The sequence below is a fragment of the Cetorhinus maximus genome, chromosome 7 (genome assembly GCF_964194155.1).
Source record: "Cetorhinus maximus chromosome 7, sCetMax3.hap1.1, whole genome shotgun sequence".
Taxonomy (NCBI): Eukaryota; Metazoa; Chordata; class Chondrichthyes; order Lamniformes; family Cetorhinidae; genus Cetorhinus; species Cetorhinus maximus.
Genome location: NC_135885.1, coordinates 57,499,486 through 57,517,990, shown reverse-complemented (window position 1 = coordinate 57,517,990; position 18,505 = coordinate 57,499,486). Strand labels below are relative to the sequence as shown.

The 18,505-nt window shown below is 42.0% G+C and overlaps 1 protein-coding gene across 2 annotated transcripts in view; it reads left to right on the top strand.

Annotated features, from left to right (window-relative positions):
• Window positions 1-18,505, top strand: part of dync2h1 (dynein cytoplasmic 2 heavy chain 1) — a 766,235-nt gene that overhangs the window by 113,712 nt on the left and 634,018 nt on the right. For both annotated transcript variants that reach the window (XM_078545532.1, XM_078545531.1), the window contains exons 33-34: window positions 2,402-2,607; window positions 16,187-16,369. In XM_078545532.1, coding sequence (XP_078401658.1) covers window positions 2,402-2,607; window positions 16,187-16,369 — 389 coding nt within the window. The remainder of the gene's footprint in view (window positions 1-2,401; window positions 2,608-16,186; window positions 16,370-18,505) is intronic.

Here is an 18,505-nt window from a genome sequence, read left to right as displayed (position 1 = left end):
GTTAATATTCTGGACTCTTTCTCCCCACCCCCCCCCCCCCCCCCCCAAAATATTGTAGGAACACTTATCGACTCAAAGACTGCAGTGGTTCAAGATTTCATCATGTTCTCAAGGCAACTAGGGATTGGAAATGAATGCAGCTCTGCAAATGTCACCCACATACTGAGAACGAATTAGAGATAAACTAAGATAATTACATCTTCAGAGAGATGCAAATTTCTGGGATCCTGCTCCTGGGCATTGCAGGCATTCAAACAACAACAAGAACAACTTGCATTAATATAGCGCTTTTAAAATAATAAAACATCTCAAGATGCTTCACAGGAGTGTTATCAAACAAGATTTGATGCTGAGCCACATGAGATATCAGGGCCAAAAACTTGGTAAAAGAGGTAGGTTTTAGGGAGGAACAAAGGGAATAAAGGCGGAAATATTTAAAGAGGGAATTCCAGGGCCAAAGACTTAGGCAACAGAAGGTACGGCCACTAATGGTGAAGCGATTAATAATCGGGGGTGTTAAAGAGGCCAGACCTAGAGGAGTGCACATAGCATGGAGGGTTGTAGGGCTGGAGAGATTACAGAAATAGGGAGGGATGAAGCAATGGAACGATTTGTAAAAAGGATGAGAACTTTGAAATTGATGCATTGCTCAATGCAGGAGCCAATGTATGTCACTGAACACAGGGGTGATATGTGAATTAGCGTGGATTAGAATTGGATTAGGATACAGGCAGCAGAGTTTTGGATGATAAATTTATGGAGGTTGGGAAGTCAAGTCTAGCAGTAACAAATGCATGGATGAGGCTTTCAGCAGCAGATGAGCTGAGGTGGGGCAGTTAGGTGATGATATGGAGGTGGAAGTGGGCAATAGACCGGAAATGTGGTCAGATGCTCATCTATGGGTCAAGTATGACATCAAGATTGCAATTGGACTGGGTTCAGCCTCAGCCAGCTGCCAAGGAGAGGGGTGGAGTCAGTGGCTAGGGAACAGAAATTGTGGTGGGGTCGAAAACAATGACTTTGGTCTCCCAAATATTTAGTTGGAGGAAATTTCTGTTTGTCCAGCACTGAATGTCAGACAAACATTGTGACAAACTAGAGACAGTGGAAGAGTCGAGAGAGATGATGGTGAGGTAGAGCTGGGTGTCTTCAGCATACATGTGGAACCTGACGTGTTTTTGGATGATGTTTCTTTTTTAAAATTTTTATTTATTTATTTTTTATGCGGGCATTTATTGCCCATTTCTAATTGCCCTTGAAAAGGTGGTGGTGAGCTGCCGCCTTGAATTGCTGCCGTCCATATAGACTTTTTAGCAGTTTGATACAACTGAGTGGCTTGTTAGGCCATTTCAGAGGGCAGTTAAGAGTCAGCCACATTGCTGTGGGTCTGGAAGGAAAACTACCATCCTTACCAGACCAAGTAAGGACGGCATATTTCCTTCCCTAAGGACATTAGTGAACCAGATGGGTTTTTACGACAATCGACAATGCTTTCATGGTCATCATTAGACTTCTAATTCCAGATTTTTATTGAATTCAAATTCCACATTTGCCCAAAGCATTAACCTGGGTCTCTGGATTACTATTCCGGTGACAATACCACTATCCCACTGTCTCTCCTCAGAGGGGCAGCATGCAGCTGAGAAATAGGAGGGGGCCAAGAATATATTCTTTGGGATTCCAGAGATAATGTATGGAAACTAGAATGGCACGTGTTCATCTACAGTATCTGTTATCCAAATGATGGCCCACAGAAACTCTTACATTATTTGCAACTTTCATGCACAATATTATAAGCAACAGCTGAAGTGCTACTTGGAATGTGCAGAAGAATATTGAATATATTAAATATTTTAAAATCTGAATTAGATAGATTCTTAATTGACTAGGGAGTCGAAGGGTATAGGGGATAGGAAGGAAAATGGAGTTGAGGCCACAATCAAATCAGCAATGATCTTATTGAATGGCGCAGTAGGCTCGAGGGGCCAAATGGCTTACTCCTGCTCCTATTTCATATGTTTGTAATGTAAAACAGGCTCAATTTAGCATTTTGCACTATACTTTCTTTTTGGCTATTTTAATTTTGGCATCAATCTTAGATTTGATAACTACCTCCCTTGCTCATTAAAATTTTACAATTGCTTAAATTACAGCTTTGTTTAAATTAACTGGGAGAGATTGTGTTTGCAATGGTTTAACCCAATGTGCTCATTATGAATAGAACTGTGGAAGCTTACAATGCAAAAAGAGGCTATTTGGCCTATTGTTTTTGTTTTGCCTCTTTGCTTGGCCAGTTCAAACTAATCCTATGCTTGTTGTTTGGTCAAACTGTATAAATTTTCATGCTAGGCGAATGTTTGTATCTGAGGCTCTTTTTTGCACGTTTGTGGTTTTTTTTCAGAAACTACTGTTCTGGAGTTGAAACTCAAAGCCCTAATTCTTGACATCATTCACAACATAGAAGTGGTTAAGCAATTGAATCAAGCACAAATTAACAACACTTCAGACTGGGCTTGGAAAAAACAACTTCGGTTCTACATGAAACCAGACAATAACTGTTACATTCAGATGGTGGATGCAGAGTTCCAGTATACATATGAATACCAGGTGCTGCTTTATCATGCTACAACTAACAATGCTCATAGTGCATCTATTTAAGACATTCTTTAGGGTTTTTTTAAATGGACATTTTATGCGGGTTTAATCTAAGGAAATCATAAACAATATAGAATACATTTTGAGAACTTCCACACAATAATGAGGTTATTGTATGCAGCCAGCACATATCAGATAGTCACAGGCATACTACTTATGATTTTCTTATGCACTGAATATGTAAGAGACCATGGGCGGAATCATCCGGTCCCATTGGCAGCGGGCATCATGGCGAGTGTGAGTGGACAATATGGCGAGAAGGCAGAAAATCAGTTTTGCGCCATCGTGAAACCAGTTTGCGGTTGTCCGCACCACCCGTCAATGGCGGGCTGTGTTTCCTGCTGCCACATGTTGGGAACCTAATTTCAATACTTCAAAATCTCATTATAAGCTCTGCTTGCTGGAATCATTGCCCGACATTAGATCATCTTTGCATGTCGGTGTGATTGCACATTGATGTGTTTCACATTTGTGCATAAGCAACGAGCACCTGGCAAGCTGCACTTCGCTCAGGACTTCGAGGTTTGTTTGCTTACCTTGCTTCAGGTAGCACTCAGTCATCAGTGCCAGGCTTCGCAGGCAGCACCATATCACTTTTAGAGGGGTTCATGGGCATGTCTCTACCTACCAGACCAGCCAAAAGGCAGGGGTGGCTATTCAATGGCTACAGAGCTAGGGCTTGCTTGGGGAAGGGGGAGAAGTGGCTTCGGGCAAGAGCAGAGGCTGCAGGGCTAGGGCACTACTGAGGTATCCCAGGGTGTGTGTGGGGGCACATGTTGATCTGTGCAAATGGCCTGAGTATGGTGATGGCTGAGGAGGAAGTCTACAGAGGAGATGAGGCCAGATGGAGATGTGAGGTTGTGTGTCAGAGTGTGAGTGGTGAAGTTCCTTGAACTGACAGTGAATGAGATGTCAGTGATTATGTGGTGGCCTTCTGAGTGTGAGAATTTAGAGTGATGAGACGGTTGCCCTACCTTGGCGGCACGGCTGAGATCATTCAACCTCTTTCTGCACTGGATGGCCAGTCTCTTCTGTGCAACATTGGCCCTGACCACGACTGCCACCATCTCCCAAACCAGATTGGTGAGATTGCTGGACCTACTGCGGCCTGAGCTGGGTCTCATGGCAAGCCCCCAAAAGGCAATCCAGTGATGGGTCACTGACCCTTCTTGGCTTTCAGGGCCATGTCCTCACTGGAGCCGTCGTGGGTTGTAAGCATTGAGAACTATGTGCGTGGCTGCAGTTTAGATATGGCACTCGGAATGAGGATACAGTGACGTAACGGCATGGCGAGCAATTCAGATGCTTCTTGCCAGTGAGATGGCATGTTTCCTGTGGTTGCATAATTAATGAGGCTGGAATCGGATGATACGGTGCAAAAACTTGCCGGCAACGTAGTTTTTCATGCCCACTACCGCACTTAGTGCAAATCTGGGACGATTCCTCCCATTTTGACGGTGTAGCTCTCAAAAAAATTTACTCATGCCAAGGCTACTGTCTGTTTACGTTATAAAGAAACTAGTTTGTAATATGAGGATAAAATGCAACTTTGGCATGTGGAGGATGGGTCAGATCAGTAAACGGTGATAGAAGATTGCCTGCTTGACTCTCCTTTCCAACAAGTTGGGTGTAAAGCAACTGCTGATATGCGACTGTCCATTTTGTGTTCTTGCTAATACATGCCATTTTCCTAGCATTAAGGCTAGAATTATTTACTGTTCTGATATTGTTCACCTTTTGTGGAATAAATTTTATATATTCTGGTAAGTTTAAAATTTATTTGAGGTGAAAACCTAGAATTTTAAAAAATATTTGCTCGTGGGATGTGGGCATCGCTGGCAAGCATTTGTTGCCCATCCCTAGTTGCCCTTGCTTAGAGGGCATTTTTAAGAGTCAACCACATTGCATGTAGGCCAGACCAGGTGAGGATGGCAGATTTCCTTCCTAAAGACATTGGTGAATCAATCGGCAATGGTCATCATTAGACTTTTAATTCCAGATATTTATTGAATTGCCATCTGCCGTGGTGGGATTCAAACCTGGGTCCCCAGTGCATTAACCTGGGCCTCTGGAATACCAGTCTAGTGACAATGCCAATATGCCACCACCTACCCTGTAATGTGAAGATGCGCTTTTCAGTAAATTGGGGAAACTTATCCATTGTTGGTTCAGCTGACTCTCAAAATACTTCTGATTGTTACCCCATTTTGTAAAACCACTTCTAACAGATTATTATAAATTTATCTTTAGATATATAACTAAAGAAAAATAAATGCCTGTACATGAAAATCATTTTCCTCTTGCTAAAATATCGCAGTAGGTTTGAAAAGAATGGACATGATACAATGGAAGGCCCACAAAAACCTGACCCGCCATTATACCTGCACCACTCTTCCAACTTACACTGATGCCAACTCATGAAAATGGAAAACAATACACAAGTGACAAAAATTGTGGCCAATTTCTGTAAAAATCTTAGGAAGGAGAATTTGTGTATGGATTCTCTGCATTTCCTCCTCTGTCCAAGATCATTTATAAGATCTAACTGGATAATACAGCAGTAATTTTTTCAGCCCCATCCTGAGACTGAGCCATAGCAATTATAAAAGGATAAGATTTGTTGCACATGGAAAGCCAGATTTGCTGCAACTTTGTTCAGAGCCATTGTTTGATGGCTTGATTCTTTCCAGGGTCAGCTTGATTGTACAAGGATTTCTTGCTTCAGTTGTTCATGCAAAGGCACGTCACACTAAATCAAAAATTCTCATCGGTTGATTCCAGGATAACCAATTTTTGAGGCATAATTTTCTTCATTATCTTAAGTTATTTAAAATTAAATTACTTTAAGTAGTTTGATTGGAATGTGTTAGTTGTCTGACTTTGGTAGTAAATTTGATTGGAAAATATCTGAATAAATTGAGAATGCCTGATGCTGATCTGATTTATGAAAGATACCTAGAAATATTAATTCAGCAATGTCTATCTGGGATCTCTGCTTGACCGTTTAATCTGTTTTTGATGGAGCTGGTTGGGACAATAATGTTACTGAGGACACTAGGAGAACTCTTTACTCTTCTTCAACTATCCAGTGAACTACTGGAATAGTGTCTCATTTCAATGCAACATGATAAACTGAAGTTGTGAAAAAACAAAACTTTTTAGGATATAATTCAGCAACCAGCGGCTTGTTAAGAACTCCTGCGGCTCTTGATCTTGATCAATCAAATCTGTTTTGATAGTGGGTAAATGGCTAGTTTTTTTTAAGTAAAAGATTTTATTAATATTGTATTTGTGCAAAAAATTTTATTTAATTAACTTTTGTAAAAACCTTTAAAATGTTGTTGAAATGTTTTCTCTTTTTCAACATTATTGGCATTGGAGTAACAGCATTGTAGCTCTTAGGATATTGCATTTTTGATTAAATTATAAGAAAAAGATTCTTGTTATTAAGGTTGCTGAACCCTGCTGTAGATGATGCTGCATTGGATATACAGTCTTTTCTCAACTAAACCCACCATCAAAACCATCTAATTACCTTCTCCCTCATCTGCTTGTCTAGTTTCACCTTAAATGCATCTATACTATTTGCTTCAACCACTCCCTGTTCCACATTCTTACCATTCTTTGGGTGAAAGTTTTGATTGGATTTCTTGGTGACTATCTTATATTGGTAGACTCTAGTTATGCTCTTGCCCGTAAGAGGAAACATTGGGCTGCATTTTACATGCTGCTACTGGACATGTTTTCCCTCTCACTCCCGAGCTCACTCCCATAACAGGTGGATAGGCACTGAAATTGGCCTATCATATTTTAATAAATAATGAAGAGTCAACTGAGTTTGTTAACGAGCCAACTGACCCCGATAATACACTACCCATGCCAAAATATGGTTGGCACGGGCAGTTGAGCAGGAGCGGGCAGGCCGTTTTTTAAAAAAAACCTTTTTTAAAAAAGGCAGGAAGGAATTTGAGGGAGTGCCCTTTGAGCATCGGGAGGGTGGGGGGGGGGGTGCAGCCACCATAAGGTAGTACTCCACCTTTCTTACCAGCCTATGCTGTAAAACCCATCACCCCTACTCACCCGCCTCCCTCCCTAAACTGCCCAAGCCCCCTCCACCCAATACTCCAGACTATCTTGCTCCTGGAACCATGGGCTGCCTTCTTGGGCCTGCTTATAGTCCTGGCAGCACCCTCTAATGCACTCTTGGCCCTGCCTGATTTGCTGGGGCTGCTGGCCGATCAGATTGGCTGGCAGCTCCCAAGAGTGGGACTTTGTCCCAGTGAGGGGCGGAAGTCCCGCTGGCAGCCTATTTTGCTCACCTGCAGCAGTATGGCTGCTGGACGGGCTGGTGTGGAGCAAGTCAAGCTCCGGGCTGACTTTGCTTCGGGGCTGGGGAAGCAAACCGTCCACTGCGTCCTGCCCCTGTGCCCCGAGTGACATGCTGCCCATTGTCTCTGTATTCAGTCCATAAAAACTTCTTATAATTTTAAAGACCTCAGCCTTTTTACAAGAGCGAAGAGACCAAGCCTGTCAATCCTTTCCTGATATGTATACCCATGCATTTCTGGTCTTATCCTTGTAAATCTTCTCTGTGCCCTCTCAGGTGCTTTTATATCCTGTCTATAATATGGTAACCAGAACAGCAAACAGTATAACCAAGGTTCAATACAGGTTTAGCATAACCTCCCTACTTTTCAATTCTTTCTCTCGAGCAGGAAAGCCTCATGCTTGGTTTGCTTTTTTTTTAATGACCTTGCTAACCTATGGTGCAGTTTTTCGTGATTGATGTATTTATGTTTTGAGATCCCTTTGCTCCTCTGCCCAGCCTTGACTTGCACCTTCCAAGTAATAAATGTCCTCCCTATTCTTCCTACCAAAATGTTCTACCTCACATTTATCTGTTGAAACAATTTGCCAATTATTTTCCCATTCTGCAAGTTTGTTAATATCCTCCTGTAATTTGTTGCAGTTCTCCTCAGTGTTGATCATCCCCTTAAATTTAGCATAATCTGAGAATTTAGCAATTGTGTTTTTGATTCCAAATCTAAATTGTTAATGTAAATTGAGTATCAGTGGTCCCAGTTTCTGCCTCTATGAATAACTACCATTTATTCCACTCTCTGCTTTCTGTCTTGAAGCTAGCTTGCAATTCAGTCTGCTACTTGTCCTGTCTCCACATTCTCTTATCTTATTCATCAGTCTATTATGGCACAGCTTATCAAAGGCCTTTTGAAAATCCAGATAAGTAACATCCATTGCATTACCATTATCTGCTCTCTCTGCTACCTCCTCCAATTTAATAAGGTTGGTCAAACAAGATTTTCCCTTTTGAAATTCATGCTGTTGTATTTTTCATTTCTACATGTTCTTCTATTCTCTCCTTTAGTTAGGATTCCATTATTTTTCCTACCACTGATGTTAAGTTGACTGGGCTTGTTCTATTCCTCTCCTCAAATGTAGGATTAATATTAGCTACTTGCCAGTTCTCTGGCACTACACCTTTTTCGAACAAATTATTTACTATGAGCAGTAATGCCTCTGCTGTCTCTTCCTTGAGATTCTTCTAAAGTATGTGAACACAATCCATCTGAACCAGGGATTTTATTCTCTTTTGAGCTTCTTTAGTTTATTCAATACTAATTCAATATTTAATCTTAAATGCACTTATCTCATTCCTGATCACATCATTCAATGTCATGTCTATCTGTTCTATCTCCCTGGTAAACACTGACACAGTAATTATTTAATATTTCTGCCATCTCTCTAGCGTTACCTGTGGTATTATTCTGTCTCTTAATTGTCCTATTCCCATCACAGCATTCCTTTTTTATTGATGTGCCTATAAAATATTTTAATGTTGTGTTTTATGCTTCTTGATAATTTCATAGTTCCTCTTTGCCTTCCAAATTGTTTTTTGACTTTTCTTCTAATCTCTTTGTATTCTCTCTTATCATGCCCTCCTCTGCTGTCTTTGTACTTAATGTAAGCCTCTTTTCTAACCCTCAGTTGTTCCCTTATGTATTTCATCAGCTATGGAGTCCTACCAGTGTTTAGTTTGTCCTATCCGTCTAGGAGAATATATTTTTCCTGCACTCTGTTGAACACCATTTTAAATGTTTCCTGTTGTCCCACATTGTTGTTTGACAATACAGTTGCCCATTTTAATTTCTCAAATTCTATTCTCAGCCCCTGAAAATCAGCTTTTCTTTAATCCATTTACCTGGTTTTCATCTTACTTATGTCCTTCTCTTTCATCATCTTAAAGGATATATTATGGTTACTATTGCCCAGAATTTCCATTATTTTTACCTACCTTATCTGCTCTGGTTCATTTCCCCAGTACTAGATCCAATAGTAAATCTTTCTTTGGTCTTTTCACAAATTAGGTTAGAAAGGAGTCCTGTACACATTGTAGGGTAATCTTCTGGGGACCCAGGTTCAAATCCCACCACGGCAGATGGTGAAATTTGAATCCAACAAAAACCTGGAGTTAAAAGTCTAATGATGACCGTGAAACCATTGCCGATTGTTGTAAAAACCCATCTGGTTCATTAATGTCCTTCAGGTAAGGACGGCAGATTTCCTTCCCTAATCTGGCCTACGTGTGACTCGAGACCCACAGCAATGTGATTGACTCTTTAAAAATGCCCTCTGAGCAAGGGCAATCAGGATGGGCAATAAATGCTGGCCTAGCTAGCGTCACCCACATTCCATGAGCGAATAAAAAAAAAAGGAACACTTAGCCCCTTTACCAGCTTGCTTCTGTCCAATTAATAGCAGGGTAGTTGAAATAGCCCCATGATTAATATTTTATTTTTTTCTTTACTCAATTCCCGAGTTTCTCTACACATTTTTTTTCCTCCACCTTCCTTCCACTATTAGTTGGTTTGTAGACTACACCTATCAGTATGATTGGTCCTTTATTATCTTTTATTCTATCCATATGGATAATAATTTTTGTTTCGCTGATAGCTGTGTCCCTTTTTTCTACTGCCATTGTTATCCCAAATAAGTAATTACTCCATCTCTCTCTCTCTGCATTGCCGTACAGTCATTTTAACTCATATTTTAAATAGTATTTCCTCTCTTTATGTTTAACCATCTTTTTAGACTTCAGTTCTATAACTATTTATTTCCTTACTACCAATGTACTCCCTTCCTTTATTCTTTGCTATGTTCTCCCGCGCTGTTTTAGGCTGCTTAAATTTCTTGTAGATCCTGTAGCATAAGCTCTGGCACATACAGGGTTAACGTGGGACTGAGTGCAGTACCGCCCACACAGTGATTTAAGAGAACACATGACCCACACCTAGGAGTCAGTTGAGTGTTGAGCAGAGCTGTGTGCACAAGCATTGAGACAGCTCCTAGTTTCAACCCTTTACTGTATATATGTACATAGTTCTTGCAGTCAGCAATGGCCACACCACAGGCAACTGCTTCGATTGATGGGCTAAACCAGGTGAGGGTAGTTGACAGGTCTCAAATCCTCGGTGAATTTGGGATTTGCCTATCACTAACATGTGAAAATTGTTCTGGCGACTGGGCAGAAGAAATCGCTTGATTGATTCAATGGTCAAGAAGGTGGTCCGCATAGCTCTGTGGAGCATGACAAGTCACATAAGACATCATGGTCATCCACTGCAGCCAAAGTAGCCTTCAGTCGTAACAGTTCTCCGTGTTACTGAGCTCAGGCTTCTGTGGCCAGGCGAATGGGATGGCACCTGTGCAACGGTTCTTCCACTTTAAAATCATTCTCGCACAGATTTTTGTGCAAACTCATCTTTGTTTATTTCTTCCAAAGTCCTGCAGTGATAGGAATGTGGCGAATCAACAGGTGGAGGCACAAACCTGCACGAAGGTGGCCCTTGGACTAGAAGCTGCTCGACTCTGTACTTGGAGCAGCAGAGGAGTTTGGCAGCATCCAGGGTGACTGGGCAGCCCTCCTTAGGACAACACTGCCCACCCTTTGAGGGAGTGGGGTTAGAAAAAGGTATCCCAAATGTTGCCTGCCCTACAAATGTCTGGCTAGCTTACTGCAGCTGGCAGATCATTCATTAAGTAGCCGAACAACATCAAAATCAAAGAAACAAAAACAACTTATCATTGGAGCTTGGAATGTCCGGACTCTAACGGGACAGAGATAACACAACAAGACCTGAAAAGAGAACAGTTCTTATATCCAAAGAACTAGCATGCATAGACATTGTAGCACTGAATGAGGCAGGCTCACTGATGAGGGCTCACTGAAGGATGAAGGAGGTGGAAGGGAAAAATGGAGAGCGAGGACAGGATACATTGTGTAGGATTTGCGATTAGATCATTGATGAAAGATGTTACTACACTTTGTCAGGGTTAACGAGCGCCTCATGAAGTTGCGTTTTTCACTCAACTGAGCATGTCACGTGACCGTCATCAGTGCCTATGGTACCAACTCTCAACAGCCCTGAGGAAACGAAAGAAGAGTTATATGAGGGTCTGGATCAACTCATTAAGTCCACACCTGTCAATGATAAGTTAATGGTCCTCGGAGACTTCAATGCCTGTGTGGGAAAAGTTAGAGATAACCGGAAAGGAGTTCTGGGTGATCATGGGATTGGAAAACTTAACAGCAATGGCCTGTTACTCCTGAGCAAATGTGCTGAGCACAATCTTTGCATTGCCAACACAACATTCAGACAAGCTGATAAGCATAAGACTACATGGATGCATCCAAGGTCAAAAACAGTGACACATGATTGTCTACAACGTTGTGCATCAGAGGAATCTCCAGGATGTACGAATTAGCCATGCAATGCAAGGTGCAGAATGTTGGACAGATCCACAGACTAATCAGAGCAATTCCCAACTTGCGAGTTGCTTCAACTCAGCGCAAGTAACTAAAAGTCATCAGAGCTTCTTTGAATATGACTAAACTGAGTAACATCGCTTGCTATAGCCAGTTTCAGAACACACTTGATCAAAAACTCAAAGCTAGCATACCCTTAGTTGGACATTGCGTTGAGAAGTGGAGCAAATTTAAAGACATTGTCACTGAAACAGCAAACACTGTTCTGGGATCAAAGAAGCATGCGCAGCAGGATTAGTTCAATGAAAATGATGAAAACATCTCTCAAATCCTGCAGGTCAAAAATAGAGCATATATGCAGAATGATCCAACCTTCACTTCCAAAAGAGTTTCAACACCTGAAGAGCAAAGTTCAGAGAGCTGCGTGTGATACAAGATAGTTGGTGGGAAAGGAAAGCTGAAGATTTACAACAATATGCAGACTCCCACAACTTAAAGTTCTTCAGTTCTATCAAATCCTTGTATGGACCTTTTTGGACAGGCTCCACACCGTTGTTCTCAGGGTCATCCTTGATCAAAAGTCAGGCAGAAATAAGAGACAGATGGGCAGAATATTTCGGCAGCCTGCTGAACAGACTATCTACTGTCAACCCCACAATCCTCAACCAGATTCCTCAGCGACCAGTCCTTGACAAGCTTGACTTGCTTCCTTCTGTTCATGAGATCAAGAAAGCCATTAAGCAGATGAACTCGAGTAGGGCTTCAGGAAAAGATGGAATCCCAGCAGAAATTTTCAAAGCGGCAGGCCCTGACACAGTCGAGGTCTTCCATGATATCCTCTTGAGCATTTGTAATGAAGAAAAGATGCCAGATGACTTTCACAATGCCATGATTGTTGCTCTCCACAAAAAAAAGGCAGCAAAGCAGAATGTGGCAACTACAAAAGTATGTCACTTCTGTCCATAGCAGGAAAAATCTTTGCTTGCATCATCCTGATGAGACATATAATTGTGGCAGAAACAAATCTACCTGAGGCTCAGTGTGGCTTTCGACCAGGTCACAGCACCGTTGAAATGATCACTCAGACAAATCCAAGAAAAAAATGCCTCAAGCACAACATGGCACTTTACTTGATTTTCGTTGACCTCACAAAGGCCTTTGACACAGTCAAGAAAGATGCCCCTTGGTCAATCCTGTTACCCCCAAAAATTTGTCAACATCATACTGCTGTTCCGTGACAGAACGACACGCCAGGTCCTTTTTTAAATGGCGAATCGTCAGTTCCCTTGAGATCTTGAATGGAGTGAAGCAGGGCTGCATTCTAGAACCAGTCCCCATTAACTTGTTCTTTGCCTGTGTCCTTAGCCATGCTGTCAAGGATCTCGAAGAGGGAGTGTATCTCCAATATCGTCTTGATGGCTCACTCTTTGACCTACGACATCTCAGTGCAAAAACCAAAACTTCTGAGAAACTCATCAGGGAGTCCTTTTGGCGACAATTGTGCCTTACACAGATTTGCAGATCATCGTTGACAGATTTTCACAGGCTTCAGAGTTGTTTGGATTGACCATCAGTCAATAGTTCTGTACCAGCTGTGCCAAATTCCTGACATCTCTATCGATGATACAAAGCTGAAGATTGTTGATACCTTCAAATATCTTGGAACCATCTCCAACAATAACAGTTCACTTGATAGTGAGTTATCAGCTAGGATCAGCAAGGCGAGCCAGAGACTCAGAAGGCGTGACACCAGAATAGTAAACCATCACAGCATTAGACTGTCCATGAAGATCAGGATGCACAATGCTCTTGTCATTACTTCCCTTCTCTATGACTGAGAGTCCTGGACTTTATCCCGCAAATGCATAAGGCAGTTGGAACAATTTCAGGTGAATACTTTTCTCTCCATCCTTGCCATCCACTGACAAGACCGGATCACAAACTTCAAAATCATAGACTGAGCCCAGACAACAAGCATTGAGGCAATGGTTCTGAGCCCAACTGCGTTGGGTCGGGCCTGTAATTAGAATGGAGGGCCATCACATTCCAAGACAGCTGCAGTATGGCAAAAGAAACTAAGGTCGGCTGGGCAAGTGCTACAAAGACATGCTTGAGGGAAATCTGAAGTAGTGCACCATCAGGCCTAATGAGTTGAAAGAACCAGCGCAAGATGGAACTCACTGGAGAGCCCTGATCTGTAGAGCTACTGTCACTTTTGAAAAGGATCAACATCAACGTCTTATTGCTACCCATGAACAACGTCATAGAGCAGCATCTGTCCATGTCACAACATATGAATTCCAATGCCCCAACTGTTTCTGAGTCTGTGCATCCAGACTGGGACTACATAACCATCTGTGTTCATCATTGATGAGTCTGCACGTCCATTGTTGTCTTTGAACTTGAAGGATAACCATCATCAGTTCTTGTAGTTAATAAATACATACAGTTAACCTACTTAAGACTACAAAGGCTTCATTAAGACCTTCGGAATGGTATCCAATACAATATATCCCTTCCCCATCTCTTGTTTAAATTCTTTGCCATTTCCATATTTATCCTATCTGCTAGGAAACTCATCGGGTTCAGGTGGAGACCCGTCCCATCGGTACAGTTCCTTTTTGTCCCAGAACTGGTGCCAGTGTCCCGTGAAAAGGGACTCCCCCTTTCCAACAACAGCCCTTTAGCCATGTGTTAATTATCCTGATTTGTCTGCTCCTATGCCAATTTGCACGTGGTTCAAGCGATAATCCAAAAATTATTACCTTAGGCTCTAAATTAAACTTCAAACTCCTGATACTTCTTCAGCAGGACCTATCATGTTCCTGTCTATGCCGTTTGTCCAACGTGGACCACAACAATTGAATTTACCCCCTCCCTTTCCAGGTTTCTCTCTTGCCGCCATGAGATATTCCTTACCCTAGCACTGGGGAGGCAACAACCCTTCAAGATTCTTGTTCTTGGCTGCAGAGGACACAATCTATTCCCCTTAATTATAGAGTTCCCTATTACTACCACATTTCTGTTCTGCTGTTCCTCCCCACCTCCCCAACCCTCATGACAGAAAGCTACAGTGCTGTGGTCTGCATTATAGCTGTCCTCCCTGCAGTCTTTCTCCTTGTCCTCAGGTAGTGAATAGATAATACCTGCTGGACAGGACTGGTGCCTAACCCTTCACCATGCCTAAATCCTTGCTACCCGGTCCCCATATGAGTCACACCTTCCCTTTCCTGAACTTTGTGTTATTGACTGAAATCTTATTCCAGATAAAGCTGTCCAGAAACTCCTCCCACATCACGTGTTGGAGTCTCTCTAGCTCAATGACTCTAAGATTCAAGATGGAGACACCTCCCAGAGACGTATTTGCTTGGCACAATCTTGATGTCCATTAACTCCCACATTCTGCAGCCCAGGCATATAACCTGCTCTGCCATATCTTAAACTAACCTTATTTTCTTCAATTAATTAATTACAGTCTTGATTCAATGGTTATTTGTAGTTATACAGCACCTATAATTTCCTGGTTCTAGTTTAAACTACTGCCCTAGTTTAAAAGAAACTTAAAACGCCCCAACCAGTTACCTAGCTGATTAACGTCTCAGATCTCACCTGTCTCTTGCTCCCTCTCTTGCAGTGCCCCTTGTTCTACAAAAGGGCAGAACAAGCACTTCTTCTCTCACTGCACCAAATTAAGTAATTACCTTGTCCAGCAGTACTCCATCAAGCTGGACTTTGTGCAATAGCACAACTATCTGTATTTATACCAGCTGGAATTTGAAAAACCTGAGTCAGGCACTGCTGACTAGGGAACCAGTTCTAACTAGACACTTAATTAGCGAACTGTGCAGCCACCACTAGCAGGCAGTTTGTTCACCACTGGGTAAAACTGAAAGAAACGATAAGTTAATATTAAAGTTAAATGTTAAATGCAAAACTTGATTAGACTTTAGAATGGGATTAACTCTTAAAACACTCGCTCACCAAATTCCCTGAGTTAAGTAAGTACTCTGTCAAGCAGTTCTCTGTCCAGCTAGACTTGGTACTACTTAGTTGCATTTGTTATTTCATGGGAAATTATCTTCATTCAGCAATACCTATATCTTCAATAACATTCATTTGCTATTTTAGTGGACAAGATAATCCTAACTTCTCCTTTAACATATTAATGAGGGGAGACAGTGGTAATGTCACTGGGCCAGTAATCCAAGGCCCTGGCTAATGCCCTGGTGACATGGGTTCAAATCCTACCATGGCAGCTGGTGGAATTTTAATAAAACTCAATTAATTAAAAATAATCTGGAACTGAATTAGTCTCTGCAATGATGACCATAAAACTACCATTGACTTTTGGAAGACCCCATCTGGTTCACTAATGTCCTTTTAAGGAAGGAAATCTGCTATCCTTACCTGGTCTGGCCTACTTGTGACTCCAGACCAAAGCAATATAGTTGACTCTTAACTGCTGACCAGGGCAATTAGGGATGGGCCAGCAACGCCCACATCTCATGAAAGAATAAAAGAAAGTTAAAATTATTGTAAATGCATTAAGGCTTCATCCACCAATATTGCCAACAGAAATTTCTAGCTGATAATGTAAGCAATAAAGAAGAAAGTGCATTTCCTTCATAATAGTAACATGCAAAGAGGATTATCCCATAGTAAAAAAGAAATGCGATATGAATAAACTGTGATGAGAATATTTAAAATGTGTTTATTAACAATACGGCTTTTTGAATTCTCTAATAGGGTAATACTCCAAAGCTGGTTCATACTCCTCTAACAGACAAGTGCTACCTGACTCTCACTCAAGCCATGAAAATGGGACTTGGAGGAAATCCATATGGACCAGCTGGTACTGGCAAGACAGAATCTGTGAAAGCACTAGGTGGCCTGTTTGGTAGGCAGGTCCTTGTTTTTAACTGTGATGAGGTAATTATTTAGAAGCATTGTTATTTTCGTCCAGTTTATGTAATGCATTATGAAAGAGTATATTATTGACAGCAGGTATAAGGTGTTGCTGGTTTGAAGATGACCATAGCAGCTTATGTAATAAAATATTCTAACCAAAATATGATACTAATTTAAGACAGAATGGCACCATGCGACATGGGCTGGGATTTTCTCAGCACACTGTCCCGGCATCAGGATAGTATGCGGGTGGCCAGGGGACTGTGGCAACAGTCTTCCCAGCAAAGGACAGTTAATTGGCTGTCACTGGGCCCACCGTCTAATTAAGGACGGTAGGCTAGCTTTGTGCGCTGTCAGTCCAATCAACTCTCCTGCCTCATCAGCACCACTGAGCGGAGTGGCTGCTGCTGTGGCTGCAAAGAGGAGGTAAAAAATTTGTTCTTGTGCCAGGGCCAGGCAGGCTGGCTGTCTGGGCAATTGGAAGAGTAACCCTCCACAGCAGTGGTGGTAAGGCTGTTGGGTTGCCTTTGAGACTGGTTTCCTGCCTTGGACATTGGAGCCTCTGGTTGTGGTGGCCACCCCACTCCCCACAGAAGCTGCTGGGAGGCCACACCAAGTGGCAAGGAGCTTCACCGCTATGGGTAAAATGCCATTGGCTCAGGAAGATGGCCTTCAGTTGGGCCTATTAATTACTTTAATTGGTTGTCCACCTATGATTAGCAGGTGATCCTGCTGCCGGTAAAGTGGCCCGGTGGCAGAAATGAATAGAGGAGCCCTCGTAATGAGGTTCCCTGACATTTTACTGCCCGTCCATGTCCTAACACACCACCCAGAGGCAAGTGAAATCCCGTCCATGGTCTTTACTACTTGGTCACCTTTTATATAAATAGTTAAATCAAATGAATCAGACAGAAATGCCAAAAATATCTTGCAGTAGGCAATGCATATTTATGACTCTCCTGTGGTTACTCATGATGTGTATATTTTTAAAGAAACCTAATAAATATAGCCGAGCCTCAGTGGGAAAACTCCAGTTAGCTTTCACATCCCTCGGTAGTAAGCAGAAACATGAGCCAAGGTCCACGGAATTCATTTGGAGACCTCTGGAGGAAAATGCACATGTGTTGATAGAAATAAAGACAGGATTATGTTTGAATGTAATACTGATACAGGCTTACTAGACTCACAAGAATACTACTTGGGGTCTGAAGCCATCTGTGAAACCATACTTCCATGTGCGTTTAAACAGTATTGACCGTGATGATGAATGAGGCCATATTAATATGGTTTGGCTTTCAAGAGTTGATGATTGATATAATTTCCTGTGGGGAACTAAAAATATGAAGAAGGTCCTTCCCACTCTCAAGACTTTGACCAGGTTTGGTGAGGCTGTATGCCTGACTCAAGAAGAGGAGGATTAATATAAACTCCTGTGTTACGGAGCTAGAGGGAATATAGAAATTGGGAAAATATGTTTGTTTGCTTTTCATGAATAACTGGTTTCTTGCAGCTCCGTTTTGTTGGGCAATTAGTTAGCATATGGTGTTTTAAGGATCACTATCCCCTGCTATGGATAGGTTAAACATATAGCTTTCTTGGACTCGAGCTGTAGGTGGAAGATGCTTGGGAGGCCTTTAAGATTTTTGTGGCTAACAACCACTTCTCGTATCCTGGAACATACAAACAAGGAGCAGGAATAGGCCACTCAGCCCTTCAAGCCTGCTCCACCATTCGATGAGATCATGGCTGATCTGATTGTAACTTCCTGCATACCCCTGATAACCTTTCACCCCCTTGTTAATAAGAATCTATCTAGCTCTGCCTTAAAAACATTCAAAGACTGCTTCCATTGCCTTTTGAGGAAGAGCGTTCCAAAGACTTGCGACCCTCTAAGAGAAAAATTTCTCCTCATCTCTGTCTTAAATGAGCGAACTCTTATTTTTAAACCGTGATCTCTAGTTCTAGATTCCCCTATAAGAGGAAACATCCTCTCCTCATCCACCCTGTCAAGACCCCTCAGCATCTTAAAGGTTTCAATCAAGCCACTCTTTCTCGTCTAAACTCCAGTTGATACAAGCCTAACCTGTGCAACCTTTCCTCATAAGACAGTCTTCCCATTCCTGGTATTAGCCTGGTAAACCTTCTCTGAACTGCTTC